The sequence below is a fragment of the Rattus rattus genome, chromosome 10 (genome assembly GCF_011064425.1).
Source record: "Rattus rattus isolate New Zealand chromosome 10, Rrattus_CSIRO_v1, whole genome shotgun sequence".
Classification (NCBI taxonomy): domain Eukaryota; kingdom Metazoa; phylum Chordata; class Mammalia; order Rodentia; family Muridae; genus Rattus; species Rattus rattus.
The window spans coordinates 39,178,899-39,194,268 of record NC_046163.1 but is presented as its reverse complement, the minus strand read 5'-3'; the positions used below and the strand labels follow the sequence as shown (position 1 = coordinate 39,194,268).

The following is a 15,370-nucleotide window of genomic DNA, read 5'->3' as shown; positions in this document are numbered from 1 at the left end:
TTCATTAAATTGTTGTGTGCAGAATTCTTTGACGGGTTCGATGGGAAGTCGAATATTCAAAATACTCTGTTGTGCTTTAGACATTTCAATCTATATGGCATAAAGATGCTATGAAAATTTTTATGATTCATTAGTTCCTGAGATAATCCTGCTTTTCAGCCCATTTGTTCTTTCACACATGCAAGAGTGACTTTGTGGAAAGATCTCTGTCTGTGAACTTCAGGAAGTGCGGTGGACCTGCGCCAGTAACTTGGTCACAGGGTTGTTGTATCCACTTCTTACATCACCACCCGCAAGCTTCATTCTGGAATGTGTTCTGGGCATCCTTTTGGTTACATAGAAAGCCAGAGGGGTTGTACAAACTTAGGGTAGCCAAGATTGCCTGTCAGGGGAAGAAAGTTTGCTCATGAATATATTATGACTCTGCTCACCCATGTAACTCTTGGATTTACTTACATGTTTTCTTTTCATAAAGTTGGAATTTATTTATGAAACAGATGCAATAAAAACAGTTTAAATGTTCACTCAATGTGAGTCATACAATTTATGCTTGGGAACCAAGACCTACTATTGGTCTACCTCTGTTCTTGGATTAAATGAGCTGTATTTGCTGCTTTTCTTTTCTCTTCTCTTTTTGCTTTTGTTCCTTTTCCCAGAGTAAGAATAAGAAATAAAAACCTTTACAATTTAATGTTTTGGATTTTATTTATAATTTGTACTTTCAAAAACGTCTTTAAATTCAGCTCTTACTAGAGTATAAGGTTGGGTGATTTCTGAGATGTGTATCATCTCTTGAAGGAGTTGTCATTTCTACAAGTTTTAAGATCATTGTGATGGCTTTAAAACAACTAATGAGGACACTTCTGAGTGCGGCACAGTTACTGGGAATTCCCAGAACCAGTCTGGCTAACCAGGAAGGCAGCGTCGCTTGGTGGCTGCTGAGTTTGTGCTTTTGAGATGTTTGCTGCTCAGGAGTTAGCTTTTGGCCAGAGTCACAGCACTCTTATCTGGGGTAAATTGTGCTCTTGAAGTCCATTTTATGATTTTCAATGAGAAAATAAGGCAGAACTTTCAGGAGGGCAGGAAAGGACTTTCTTGGCTCAATGGTCATTACTTCTGGTCAACATTTATCAAGCCCACTTTAATGATCACTGGCAAATGATACACTTAGCTAGTGTATCTAACATACAGTTGCAGATCCAGAAGGAGGGAGACTGCTGTCCTGAGAAAGGTATATTTTTATGTTTCTGAAAGACGTTTTTGCCACTGTGATAAAAGATGCTGTTTTGGCTCTTGTGAGGGGACCTACAAGGCAGGAGGATTTCTTAGGCACATTTCCCTCCTTCAGAAAACACCATCTCTTGGGAAATTAAGCAGCGATGGGAAATCCAGGTGTTCTCTTAATGAGGCAGGCTGAATGTTTTCCTATGTGTAGTGGAAACTATGGTTTAACTAGAAGGTTCTCACTGTTGACGATAGAAACTGATGGCTGTGCCTTCCACCAGAATCTAGAGCAAATCTTTGCTAATTCTATGTGCTATACTTGCTTAAGGACCAGAGAAGGAAGGCTGGTGGAGTTACTGAAAGGGAGACCTATCCTTGGGTTTATCCAGAGCTCCTTTTCTGAAGAAGGCATGGTAGAAGAATTTCTCTTTCCTACTTCCCATATTAATTCATATTTCTTCCCCACCTCCCTTCCTCTGGAGCTCCTTTTGTGAAAGAGCATGAGGACACAAAGGACATTTAGTCAGCCTACAGGAGAACAAGGATTATATAGTGTTCCTGACAGCCGCTGGGGAAGCTAAGAAGGGCCACCCTCACCTCTACTGCCTTCATACAGGTGAAGGACTTAGAGCCTTTTCCTTGGAGCAAAAGCAACACACCTATGGGATGGTTATGTATGATGAATAATCTCACCCTACCCCTAGTTTCCTGAAACTGGAATAACAACTTTTCTCTGATGTTTCTCTCCCCCCACCCAATCTTAAAGAGATCCAATGGTTCAAATGTTTGCTGTGGAATCTGTCTCTATCATGCATCTTGGAAAGGGCACTCTTCATAGTGGAAGTTCCGTGAACATTCCTAACCTGAACCAGCAAGACTTCTCCTCAAGTCTGACTCACCAAGCTCCTATTATTAGACAGAACAGTCTGTGGGGAGAGAAACCACAACTTGTCCTGAAGGACAGTGAGTCAGAGGAGCCAAGGAATTTCGTCTCAGGCCCTGGAGCGAGTATCTGCTGTATGAGCTGGAATGATTTCACCCTGCTTCCGGTGTTTGTTTCAAGCCCGCTGCTTATGTCCTGACTGGACACCCAACAAAAGAGCCATGTGTGTTTACCTGTGTGCACCAGGGTGCAGATGCGTTCACTCTCCTCCCTGCCACGTACACTGTTGAGGCTTATTTCATATTCAGTAGCTGGATAGAGCCTGGTGATGGTGAACTCTGTCACAGTGTTGGGCACCACAGAGCTGTCCAGCCGCCCCACTGAGGAAGAACAAAATCCATCATTAAAAGTTCAACAGCTCTCTCATCAGCGGGTCCATGGCTCCGTGTACATTGGGACAGTGGGTCATGAGGCACAGATGGATGTGGGCTCAGCATGTAATGGGGAAGGGAAGGCAGATAAATGATTCATAAAATGGTAATTATGGGGTTTACATAGATCTTATATGCTGGCCTCACTCTTTCATTTTATGGGCTTCTTGGAACAAAAGTAAATGAACCATTTATTATGTAGATTTCTATCAGACTGGTCTTCTCTGAGGTGGGCATATCAGTATAGTGACAGGGTATAGTATATCAGAGTGAACAGAGCTGCAAATGTGTCCTATGCAGCTCAGAGAAAGGTAGCCTGGAAACTGTCCTACCTCTGGCTGGAAGTGAACATTCCCTCCACTTTGTTAACAATGCCTCATATACCAGCAAGAACTGGCAGTATACAGGCAAGCTCTCTGCCAGTTTCTCTGACTCATACATTGGCGACAATAGTAGAATTGGGATCACATCACTGCGGTTCCCTCCAGGGCTCCATCTGGCTCTGCTAGGTCTTTATCCGTACCCTGGAATCTAGTCTTAGACTTTATGCTCTGTATAGTACATGTAGCGCTGGCTCTTGATAAAGTTGTTTAGAATTCATTGTTTTTCATTGTGTAGCCTCGCTAATGGTGTCCAGTTATTTCCAGTGGTAAAGTGTTTGGCTCTCTTCGTGGGATAATCAAGCCTATTTTGAGAGGAGTTGGTGAGCTCATGGTTTCTCGGTTGTTCTTCATCAATACACTCTCATTTTGAGGGATTATGCTACAGAGGGGGCCTATGCCATGTGGTTGTGGTTGTGCCCCCATAATCATCTCTAACCAACTTCGAGCCTTATTTATGTTTGAGAAACAAGATCATATCATTACCTTGGGTGGGTCGATAGGATACTCGGTAGTAATCAAAAGGCGCAACAGGAGGGCTCCAGGAAACTGTCAGGGAGTCCTTAGTCACGTTGCTAATTGTGATGTTTTTGGGAGGATCAATTCCTACAAAGATCAGGGAGTTGTGGGGAAAAGACAGAAGCACAGTTTGAAAATGGAATATCTATTCCTAGATTTGTGTTGATCTACTAATATCCATCAGGCAGGCATAACCCTACATAACTAACTGGGCATCCCTAAATGACAGTGTGATGTCACACTTGTAACATTGTAGCTATAGCTAAAGCCAGTCATGAATGTCCTAACAACAGGAAGCTAAACTGGCAAGATCTGTGTTTCTGTGCAGCAACTACTACTTATGTAGACCAACTAGAAATTTCCTGTTAAGTTCATGTGTTTTATTTCAAATAGAGAATCACATAATTATCTTCTGTATGGGAAACTTCTCCTGGAAAAAGTCAACTCTGCTACTCTCTCTTAGTTTTTATCATCTACTTTTGGCTCAATTTGGAAAAATTGCCTATTAACTGTAGAGAGAGTTTAGAGCACAAATCCTAAACAAATATACTTTCCTAAGTTATATTTTATTTATGGTGCATAATTATGGTGCACTTAAACTGTGGGGTTGTACTAGCTGACTAACATACTTTTCCAATTTGTGAGTTCTTGTCAGTATGGAGGGAACTATCTAATCATACGTGTTTTTATGTACAAATATATCATATTTGGCATTGCATTTGCAAATGACCAAACGGAAATGACCCAACTCATCTAGGAGTTCTAAGTCTTCCAAACAATGCAAATCAGCTCCTGTCTCTGATTGCCAGGTTACTACATGGTTACATGCTAGCTCTCTGTTAATTCTGAGGAAGAATCATTTATTAGGCAGTCAAGAGAGGCTCTCTAGAATAGAAACATCACCTTTTTACTTAGAAGGATTCCCTCAGAGACAAGCTTTTTCCAGGGCATTTTCCTAGATTGGTAAATCTAGGACCAACACATCCAAGACTTGAGCCTGGGCCTTTCCTACTTTTCAAATGGGAGTTTCTCATCCTATGTCTCTTATGCAGGGCTGGAAGAAGTACCTGCTTCAGAGTAACTCACAGAAGTCTATTAGCCATAGACTCAGTCTGCTGTTTCTTGAATGCTTCCTTTTTTAGATTGCATTGGCTTTTCAAAGGTTGAAGTGAGAACCCCCTTCAACCTCTCCAGCCTCACCTGTAGTGATAGAACCCACTATGGGTTCAGAGGTTACTGTTCCATGGACAGCTACGAGGTTCACTATATATTCAGTGGCTGGCTGTAGACCCATTAGGACGGCGTGCCTCTTGGTGGCATCCAAGAGGACCTCCATCATCTCCTCCTCTTCATCCCTGGGGCTGTAGTTCAGAATGAGTCTGTCTGCTGGGGGAGATGGGTCACTCCAGGTGATGTTGACACTGGAGGAGGTCACATGAGAAAAGTGCAAGTGGGAGATAGGGCGGAAGCCTGCAAAGTAGAGAAGATTGGGTGCTCTGAGGCACATGTGTGGTAGCGGGCCATGGGGCCGAGATTCTTGACTTCCCTCTATGATGCTGAGGGCTATACTCTCACCTGCTGGCTCAGAGGACCTACCTCCTCCTCCCACTCCAGTCCAGGCTAGTCCACTCTTTCCAAGGCTCATACTGAGCAGTCAAGTCTAATAACACTAGAAGTATCTCTGATGAATATTCATAATATGGATCCAGGTTTTTAATTTTAAATTTTTTAATTGGATGTTTTTTATTTACATTTCCACTATTATTCCCTTTCCTGCTTTCCTGTCTATAAGCCCCCTAGCCCATCCCCCTCCCTGGATCCAGGATTTTGAAACCTCTAACTCAGTAAACTATGACAGAGAGCTTTAGCATTCCCACTGATTTAATGCAGAGACAGACAAATCAGCTTCTGTATCTAGGCTGTAAAAATCTGACATAAAATTTCGGATCCTTGCTCATTCTTTCCCTTTTGTCTCAAACATTTTCTTTTCATGCATATGTTAGTCCCCTGCCCCACCCCCTGGCCCCTTACACATCTCTTAATTTTCTCTCTTGGAAGTCTAGGACGTCTGAATAGCCTCGTGTTCAGATCTAATAACTCCTGAACCTCACTGAGATGCCTGCTGCCCTGGTACCTGTGAAGGCATCCACAGTAGACTCCAGGCTCTGCTGCCGACCCCTCTCAGCAGTAATGGAGATGATGTATTCTGCTCCAGGCTCTAGATCTGTCAGTGTATATGAAGTCCTATCCCTAGGCACAGTGACTTCTGAGGAGATCCCAGAAGATGGAGTAAAAGTAATTCGGTAGTGATCAATAGGACCACTGGCCTTCGTCCAGATGAGAGAGATAGAGGTCTCTGAGGAGGCTGTTACCATGAGGTCTCGGGGACTGTCAAGCTCTGTGGATTAAAATAAGTTTGTTTCATTCATTCATTCATTCATTCATTCATTCAATCAATCAATCAATCGAGGTCTTATTTAGATTAGACAGATCTTGAACTCATTATCAATCAGAGGATGACCTCGAACTTTGATCCCTTTCCTCTACCTCCCAAGTGTGAGATTACAGGCATGTACCACCTCACTTGGCAACTGGCTTATTTCACACTGGCTCCATAGGACAGTTATTAGTTATTGGACTACCCTGTGTGTCTCCAGGCTGTCAAGTAGACCTAATGAGCGTGAGCCCTAGCTTGTCATGGTTGATACTTTTCTCCCATTTTGTTTAACAGTTTCCCTTTGAAAGATGGCCAGCGATGTGGTAAACAGATGGACAATCTGCAGAAAGGCGTTATTAGCAGTGACACTGGATACATCCCCCACTGGGATAGATCTAGATGCTGATTTGCTAGAGCTCTACACTTGTTTTCATTCCTCCTCGTCAAACAGGGAAAGAGGAACCACTTACCACATAGGATAAGGTGTTCATGGCAACCCCCTCACCCCCCACTTGGAGGTTTCTTTGGTTTGTCCTAACCTCAGGTGGATAGGTCTGAGGACTAATTGGAGACTCTTTTGTTAGTGTAATCCTCTAGCAAGTTTGCTTATGCTAGGCTGAACCTTGGAGACAGGAATTGATCCAAACCGCAACCTTTGCTCAGTTCGAGATGCTTATATCTAAGCTTACTGAAGTGACTTTGAAATTTCTGAAAGAATTGGAAGGGAAACTGTTGGATTCAGAGCAGTAAGAATCTTATGTAGAATTTTTTTATGCTCTTCTGGAGTTGTATAGAATGTTTCCAAGTCTAGGCCTGTCTTTCAATGACCTTTATAAGTGCCCCTGTGTTGCAGACTGAGGATACACACTCTGCCTGCTATCAAATAGATAGAAATACAATCTGCTACAGCATCAGCCTATTGGGAAGTTTTCACATCTACTCTGAAGGCCTTCTGATTGTGGATCAAACACAGGATTGTGGATCTGTGGTAAATAGGATGTGACTTCAGATGTCAGGTCAGGCGTAGGATAGATGCTGTCACTAGGTGATATTTATCAACGGGACCTTGTTTACTGGGAGGGGTACCCCATGGTAATCCTGACAGTACAAGCCTTCACACACACCCCGAGTCTTATATGGTTACAGCCTCGTCATCCTCTTCACCATTCTTCTACTTACCAGTCCTGGCATTCATGGTAGCAGGAATGCTTTGTTTCGAGTTCATTACCGCAGATATTCCAACTCCATATTCTGTGCCTGGAACCAGATCTGTATGTAGATGCAATAACAAACATTATTCTCTCTGTCTGTCTCTCTCTGCCTGTCTCTGTCTCTCTCTATATGTGTGTTTCCATGCATGGGTACATATACATGTACATACAAGTGTATGAAATGAAGAAAACTAAAAGGAGAGAAGAGAATTATCATAAATTCCTGTTCAGATTTTGTTTAGTCCACTTTCAGTTTTGCTCCTAATTTTACCTATTAAGGAATCCCAATTTTGCTACTTGGAAAACCCATAAGAAGTCATGAATTGAACTGGCCAGAGTCGAGTGGCTTTTTGTTATGGGTCCTCCTCAGAAATGCAGAGAGGCTGCCCCCATTAGTGTCCTTGGGAAACTGGTCATGCCTAGAACATTCTCCTGTGTGTACATGTCTCAGGTTGGCTAAAACAATGAAATAGTCTCTTGCTTAAACTGTGAAAGTGTGAAGAGAATTTAATCAGTAGGGATGGTGGAGACATGAGTCTGGGAAGTTTCATGACTGTGTATGTGAGAGCTATATGGTATATTTTACAAATAGGTCCTGAGGCCATATGGGGACTTGGGGGTCACTTCTAGAAGGCCATACTGTATGGACTTTTCCTAGGAACATGAGACTCTCAGGGTTTTAACATAGATTTGTGTAGAAGTCCAATAATTGTGAACTCCCCAGCAAGGCAGTAACTCAGTCTAGAGTTTTTAAAGTATGGATCAATTACAGTTTACAGTGACTTCCAGTAGACTCAGAATTTGGAGGAAATTCAAAATTATAGGATATAAGCCTCACAGGAAATCCCTTGGGAGTTCATTACGAAGGATCGCTGACAGGTTCCTAGAGCATCTGGGATTCTCTGGAGTCTTTTTCTCCACTGTTCCACACTTGTTTTCAGATCAGCTGGCTTGATTGATGTAATGGCTTCCTATTGCTGAGGTGACAAATTGCCATGATTTAGTAGCTCGCGACAATACAAATTAATGATCCTCTAACTGAGGAGGTCTGGAATCGAAGATGGCTCCGAAGGCTGAATTCCTTTGGTGGTCCCAGGGGAGGATCCATTTCTTTGCCTTTCCAGCTTCTAGAGATTGCATGCATTTCTTGTCTCTTGTCTCTTAATTCATCTTCAAAGACTGACGTTTAACATTATCAAACCCTTTTGATAATGATCTCTCTTTGATCTCGAATTCCATTGTCATGTCTACTTTGACTCTGTCCTCCCTACATCCAACTTATAGGGAGCAACGACAGTAAGTGGGACCCAAATGAATAGTACAGAACAGTTTCCCCTTCTCAAGACCTTTAATTGCGTGAGCAAAGTTCTTTTTACCACAGAAAGTGACATAGTCACCCTAGTCTAATCCCTAGATGCCAGGGATTAGAATGTGAGTATCTTTGGGGGCCATTACCCTACTATAACTGGCTTTAAACTCCCCTCATTTATTAAGACTTAGATTATAGAGAAATGCAACAATCTAATTTCCACCCCCGAGGACCTCCAATGTTCAGGCTAAGTCCTTCCAATGGGCTTATTATGAGGCCTGTTCGGGGCTGCTGAGAACTGTGGGTTGTAAGACTGTCTTGTGTTTGTGCAGTACTGTGCTTTTCATGCATGAATGTGTCTGCAGCTTTATCACAATCCCATGAAGGTGGACAGGTAGTCTGCTATTCATCCTTATTAGTTACCTGTTGTTGTTGTCATAAACTAGTATGAACTGGTGGCTTAACACAATGGAAACATATTTTTCAACAGTCCAGATGTTAGAAAGGAAGGTATGGGCCGAGCCTCTCAGGGCTTTACAGGATCCTGCCTTGCCACTTCCTGGCTTCTGATAATGATACTCATTTTTTTTCCTGACTTGTGTTTCCTCGTCTTAAAAGGACACCAACCACACTGGATTAGAGTTTCAGATGAACCCATTTTAAACTAATCGTGTATGTAACTACAGACCCCTTTCTAAAATACTGTCATTTCTGTAGGTTCTGGGTGGACATGGATTTTTAAGGACAACATCATTCAACAGTAGTATAACATTTATGGGGAGTGGGAGGGCAGGCAACAGGAATGAATTTATAACCAGTTTGAGAAGATTCCCAGATCTCTAACCTCAGAGGTCAAGGCTGGAGAAATTTCTCCTGCCCTAGCTACCTCTGGTCCTCTAGACTATGTGGCTTCCCTAAGGTAACACACAGATTATTTTTATAGGGGATGGTTTGAGTAGTCTCTTATTAATCAGTGGCTTGTTTTAACAATGGGGAATGCTGTATGGAAATCAGAAGGTTCCACCTGTTTCTATCTTTAGTTCAGTTCATACTTGGTGTGATTACAGCAGACTCTTACCTGGCCTTATCCATCAGTATCCCTTGAAAGAACACAGTTGAGCCCTAGCTGGACAGCATTCGAATTAGGCCTCATTTTCCCACCTCCAAGCAGCTTGCTCCTTCTCTAACATTTGCTTGGTTTTCTCCTGAGACTGTCAACCTAAGTTGAGTAAAGTTTGAAGTATAACAGGCTTTGGAGTCTGATGTACATTTTATATTCAGACCTGGCTGCCTTCTACATGTATAACTTTGATTACTTAACCGGGTAGGCCTCAGTTTCTGTAGATTGGGAATAATAGGTTTCAATGACAGAGGGTCATTGAAGAGATTCGGTGAATTTTCTCTGTACAGGTCCACCCATAATGGTTGTCATTAATATTATCATTACCCAGCACAGGAAGGTATGCTAGGGCTTTTAAAGCGCTTTCATCTAAGTGGCCCTATCATTATCAAAAAGTGCCCAGGCAGGCCCATGCTGGCTTTAGATAAAGTTTTTTGTTGATTTGACAAAGCTCTGCCCCTGACTCTGATGCAAACCAATGATTCATGGTTGCATCAGGGTATTACTGAGGAGTTACTCCTGGCTGGTCTCTACCTGTCTTTATACTGAGTGGGTGATTTCAGTGCACACAGACTCGTTTAAAACACACATTCATTACCATCAATATATTTCACTCTTCTCAGAACATCCCTGGTTGAAGAAATCAGGTTACCTTTTGGGCACCAACTTCAAGATCAAGACCTTTACTTGACTATAATGAAGTAGAAAATTTCCAACATTGGCCAAAAAAAGGTAGCAGATCAAGGGAGTAAGACAGAAATTATATGTTGCCAAGCGGATCTGGTATGTAATGTTTCCATCCAAGTTTCTTATTTATGAAGCTTAAATGAAATGTTCAATAATTTACAAGAGAAGTGCTTTCTCCCAGAAAACAGCAGCAGTTAAAGTGTTCTTCCCAGGCTTTCTGTCTAGGGCCCAGGGATGCGGGACTCTCTTATAGGCCTGTGCCTGCTGCTTCCCCCTTTGATTTTCAGCAGCTTTCTTCTTGAGCTCCAAGTGAATTGTTGCTCATTGCCAGCAAGCAATGAGCAGTTCTGGGGGAGAAGAAAATGTGTATCCAAGGCATATCTGGTACACTTCTCTCTCGGCACACAGAGCATTCTGAAGGATGTTTCACTTTAAGGACCCCATTGCTCTCCATCAATGCTTCCTTTATTTTCCCATTCAACCCTTGCAAGTGGGAGCATATAAATGGCTCTGTTCCCGTTCATAACAAAAGCTTGGAAAATTCATCCCTTCGGAAGTCACTATTCTCCATCCCTTATAGAACGCCCTTTTGTTCAGCTCGAGGGCTGACACTTCCTAAACTCTTTTGCTACATAGCCATTCTTCTTTGAATCCCTAAAGCTCATAGCTCATCCACTCCACAAGTATTACCGAGGGTCCCCTTTGTGTCAGGCACAAGGCTGTGGGCTATGGATGTGAAATGAGTTGATAAGACATCACCTTTTGAGGGTCAGAAAAGCATCTGCCCTGGAAATGTAAATTAATTACTTATTGAGTACCTGTGTTATGGCAAATACTGAGTTGCAAGTATTAGGTGATCTAGAAGAAGAATAAAGAAAGAAGAAAGACAAGGTTAAAATAAAGATTTTGAGTGTCTGATAATGAAGAGGACAGTTCTAACTGTACCTTTTATACAGAGCCGTTCCTGTCCTTATGAATGTCCATGCAGCTTGTCTCATGAACAAATATGGGCTCAGAGAAGGCTACCCCTTGAACACGAAGTTAGTATAAGATAGAGCTAAGTTTAAAACCCAATTGCCATGCTTTCTAATATCTGTCCCTAAGAGTCATATAAATTGGCTCTTGGGACTGTCATGAACAAACTGGAATCTAAGAGTTGCTTATGACAATATTGTGTGCTGTTAAATAAGAGTGGCTTCGGACGATGGACTCAGTTGAGTCTTCCTGCGGTCAGAATTGGGCACGGCAATCACCACTGGGTTAGTACAGGCTGGAGGGTAGTAGGTGCGAGCCAGTGTTCTCAGCTGCACTGCAAGGACTGCCATGATGGAGGGAGAATAAGTCTGTTGCCAGGAAACCATGCCTGCAGCTACTAGTGGGGAACAATGGGGGAGGTGGCAGAGGCCATAGGAGCTGTCTCTTGACTGCAAAAACATAAGCAAGTCATCGGGCATCCGTAGTCTTGATTGACTTTAAGCGAACATGAGTTACTATAGACCTTCCATCCCTAAATCCCTGGGTCTATCTTTCACAAGCCTGTGAAGCTCAAGGCCACCAAAGAGGATTAGGGGGTTAGTTAGTCCTAGTTTACTGGTTCTTTCACAGAGAGGGACAAACTGAGAACCCTTCCCTTAAGGAGCTTCCAGTCATTTTCTTGATTTTGACAGCATGTCTCAAGTTGTATCTGGCAAAATTATTTATGAAAATAAGACCATGTCCCAGCACAGTGAAATCCCTCCGTGGTGGAATTCTGAGGCAGAGATATCACAGGTGGAGAGGGGTCTCGAGACAGAGGAGCTTCACAGATGTCCTGAAATCATACCTCATGGGCAATGGTTTGCTTTTTAGCTAAATGAAGAGCCATGTTGCCTAGCCCTGTCCTCTCATCTTGATTAACTTTTTCAGGGTTTCTCAAGTGAATCAAGCTTTTGGTGACATCATTCTGCCTCTGGGGACATGGATAAGGTTAAAGCACTAAAATAGGCAGCCAACTCCCTCTTGACTTTAAAACCATATTTAAAAGGGAAGAAGTATTAAAGATGCAATATTAAGTAATTTTAGAAGAAAGTAATATAAAGTCCTCAGATGGAACGTCCTTGTTGCCAGTGACATTAATGGGGAGCTTGTCTCCTCACACCAGTCTCATTGTAACACCCCATTTCTGGTTCTGGTGTAAATTAATGTTTTCTGTTGAAGGAGCCAACGAAGAATCACTCATTCTGGTCTCTGTCTCTTCTCCTGGCATCTCTCGTACTGGACTTCTCACGCATGCTAAGTGACCTGGTTCTACAGTCTATGAGAAGCTGTGCGCCCCTGTTTCTGCAGCTTACCCCATACCTTCCTGTTCCCCGGCAGGTCACATTTTCTTTTTAAAGGATCCCTCACCAAAGTGGCCACTTGGGGTCACTATGACCTTGCCCAAAGGAGTCTGAACTCTTAGACCCTTAGCCCATACCTCTCCCAGTCACAAGCGCCCAAGACCTATTACTGATGGTGGGTTTTGTACCAGCATAGCAGAGAAATGCAGTCAGGGTGAAATGGACACAAATGCCTTGGTCAGTGTTGATTTGACAACTGTCCTCCCTTTAAAGTTTCCAATTCCTTCATGGAAAATCTCCCCATGAATAATAGTATATCTATCTGCATGTACATCTTGTAAAGCTCACTCTCCCATCTCTGGAACCATGTCTGGGTCCTGAGATAGAAGTGGTGGGTTTAGTAGATGGTCCCCAACCAATGTTCCCTACCAATCAGAAGCTGTGAAGAAGGCCAATCACACTGATGGGGTGTGCTTGCAGGTATCATCTGTATGTATGCATACTTGTATATTATGAATGTAAATGTGTGATTATTTGTGTATACTTATGTGTATGCTATATGAGTGTGTATGTGGGACCCGTTGTATGTATTTGTGTGTATGAAAGTATATGAGTGCATATGGTATGACAACGATATATGTGCATATACATGTGACCTTATAATTCTGTATAAGCATATGAGTTTATATGTGTATATATGAGTGAGTGAGTGTTATTACATATGAGAATATAAATGTGTGATTGTATAAGTGCATATGTACACATATAAGCATGTGTGAGAATTGCTGGATGTGAGTATGGATGCACATCTATGTACATTTGTCTGCATATGTGTGCCATGTGTATGTGTATGAGTGTATGTGACTACATGTATGTGTGAGTTGTGGTATGTGTGGCTGTCTGTAACCTTATTCTTTTCTACAACTTACATTATAGCACAATGTCTATAGGCTCTAGGGTTCCCTTATTGATTGATGCTCTGATTATCAGCTTGCTGATTACAGATTGGACTATGGGTATCGAGCAGCAGCTGGCTAGGAAGCACTCATGAGGAACCATGGAGACCAGTTCCTTTCACTTGGTCTCCTGGTTACAGGTATTCACAGGTGTCCAGGAGGAAGAGCGAGGGCTGGGAATGATGTACCAGTGGACAAGAGCCTATTCCTTTGTGGCTGAGCATGCATTCCTGGCTTTTCTGAGGACGGAGAAGAGGAGCCACCTCAGCACAGTTATTGGAGCATTGGAAATGTTTATTTTTATTTTGCATTAGTCTCTGGCAGGAAGGTACTCCATTGACCTCATTTCAGCCAACAACCTGGAATCTTCTTCCCTTCTTCCCTGCACCAGGAGTCTTCCATGTGATTCTTGTCAGAAAACAGAATTGTGATGCCAGCCTCTTTGAGCACAGTGCCAGGTTCTAACCTGGAGGGGCCTTGATGGTCCTGTAAATCTGTGGTGCATTGGGACCCTGTGGAGACTCCATGCATAGAATGTTGACTAGGCAGACATCATAGAGACTCAGAGGCTGAGCTAAAAGATGTCTTAATATTTAAGATTCCGAAGTCACCCAAGCAAGGAGAAGCAGAAAGAAAAGTAAACCCCACTGCAGACATGGTCTATTATTTAGAAACAAACTAGTGCCCCAGAGGGAATTCTCTGAGTGTCACCTAACATAGAGTAATGAGGGAATGTCTGGGATTCTAGACCTGAGCCTAGGTTGAGTGTTGTAAAGAACAAAGCTGTGGAAGGGGATGGGTGGGCGTGTGCTTGATGTGAGCCTTTTAAATCATGAAGAACCCCTAGAACCAAGAAGGGCATAGGTTTCACAGTAAAAGAGTCAATGGTGGCCTCAGAGACAAGAGCTTCTGTCAATAATTGTAAGTAGAGGGGCCGCTGCCTCTAATTGTAGCAATCACCTGGGACGATAAAGGGGGTGCAAAGGTGTGTCAGGGAAAGACCGGGCAGCAGTGGGTCTAAGACTGAACTTTGTAGAGAGGCAAACAGTGAAAATCCAATGGCTGATATGCACTCTGTATTTCAGGCTCCAACTTCAGCGCTCACACACAATAGCATGTAGGATTTTTATTTAACCCTCTTGATGGCCTGTAGTAGACAGCAGGAAACTGAAGCACAGAAAACGTAGGAAACCTGGTCAAAGAGCAAACCCATGAAGCCGTATGCCTCTAAGCTGAGTGGGGACATCAAAAGCCTTGCACTGAACGAGTGCTTTCCTTCTGTCAGTGTGTTTGTCCCCGTGTCCACACATTTCCTGAGGCTGTGACTGAATGGGTCAGGCAGAAGAGGCCTCTAACATTTCCCTGGCTGCTGGTACCCACATTCACTTGGGGCATCATGCTGATCAAAGGAGGTCATCCTAAATCAGCTACCAACAGACCTCTGTTCCCCTTTGTCCTCCACTATCATCATCCACGTACAGCCTCCCTGTTAGCAAGCACTACTTCGCACTCAGTAAATATATGACTCTCTGTAGAGCCAGAGGGGACGGAGGATACCAAGAAAACAGGGCCCTCTAAATCAACCTGGTCAAAGCTCATATGAACTCACCGAGATGAAGCAGCATGCACAGGGCCTGCATGTGTCTGCACTCAGCCTCTGCACATATATTACAGCTTCCAGTTAGTTATTTTTATGGGACTCCTGAGTATGTGAACCAGGGGGTTCTCTTGTGCCTTCTCTTGGGTTCTTTTCCTTCTGTTTGTCTTGTCCAACTCTGATGTGATAGCTTTCGTTTTATCTTACTCTATTTTTGTTATATTTTATCATTTAAAAGGAGTAAAAAATGATATGACTCTCACGATGGCTTGGAAATAGAGGCTTGGAAAGGCAGTCA

General features: G+C 42.9%; 1 protein-coding gene across 1 annotated transcript in view; it reads right to left on the bottom strand.

The window, feature by feature from the left end:
- Tnr (tenascin R) overlaps window positions 1-15,370 on the bottom strand; it is a 387,323-nt gene that overhangs the window by 34,474 nt on the left and 337,479 nt on the right. The window contains exons 10-14 of the mRNA XM_032914659.1: window positions 7,054-7,143; window positions 5,572-5,835; window positions 4,638-4,907; window positions 3,405-3,524; window positions 2,341-2,487 (exon numbers count right to left, since the gene is read on the bottom strand). Coding sequence (XP_032770550.1) covers window positions 2,341-2,487; window positions 3,405-3,524; window positions 4,638-4,907; window positions 5,572-5,835; window positions 7,054-7,143 — 891 coding nt within the window. The remainder of the gene's footprint in view (window positions 1-2,340; window positions 2,488-3,404; window positions 3,525-4,637; window positions 4,908-5,571; window positions 5,836-7,053; window positions 7,144-15,370) is intronic.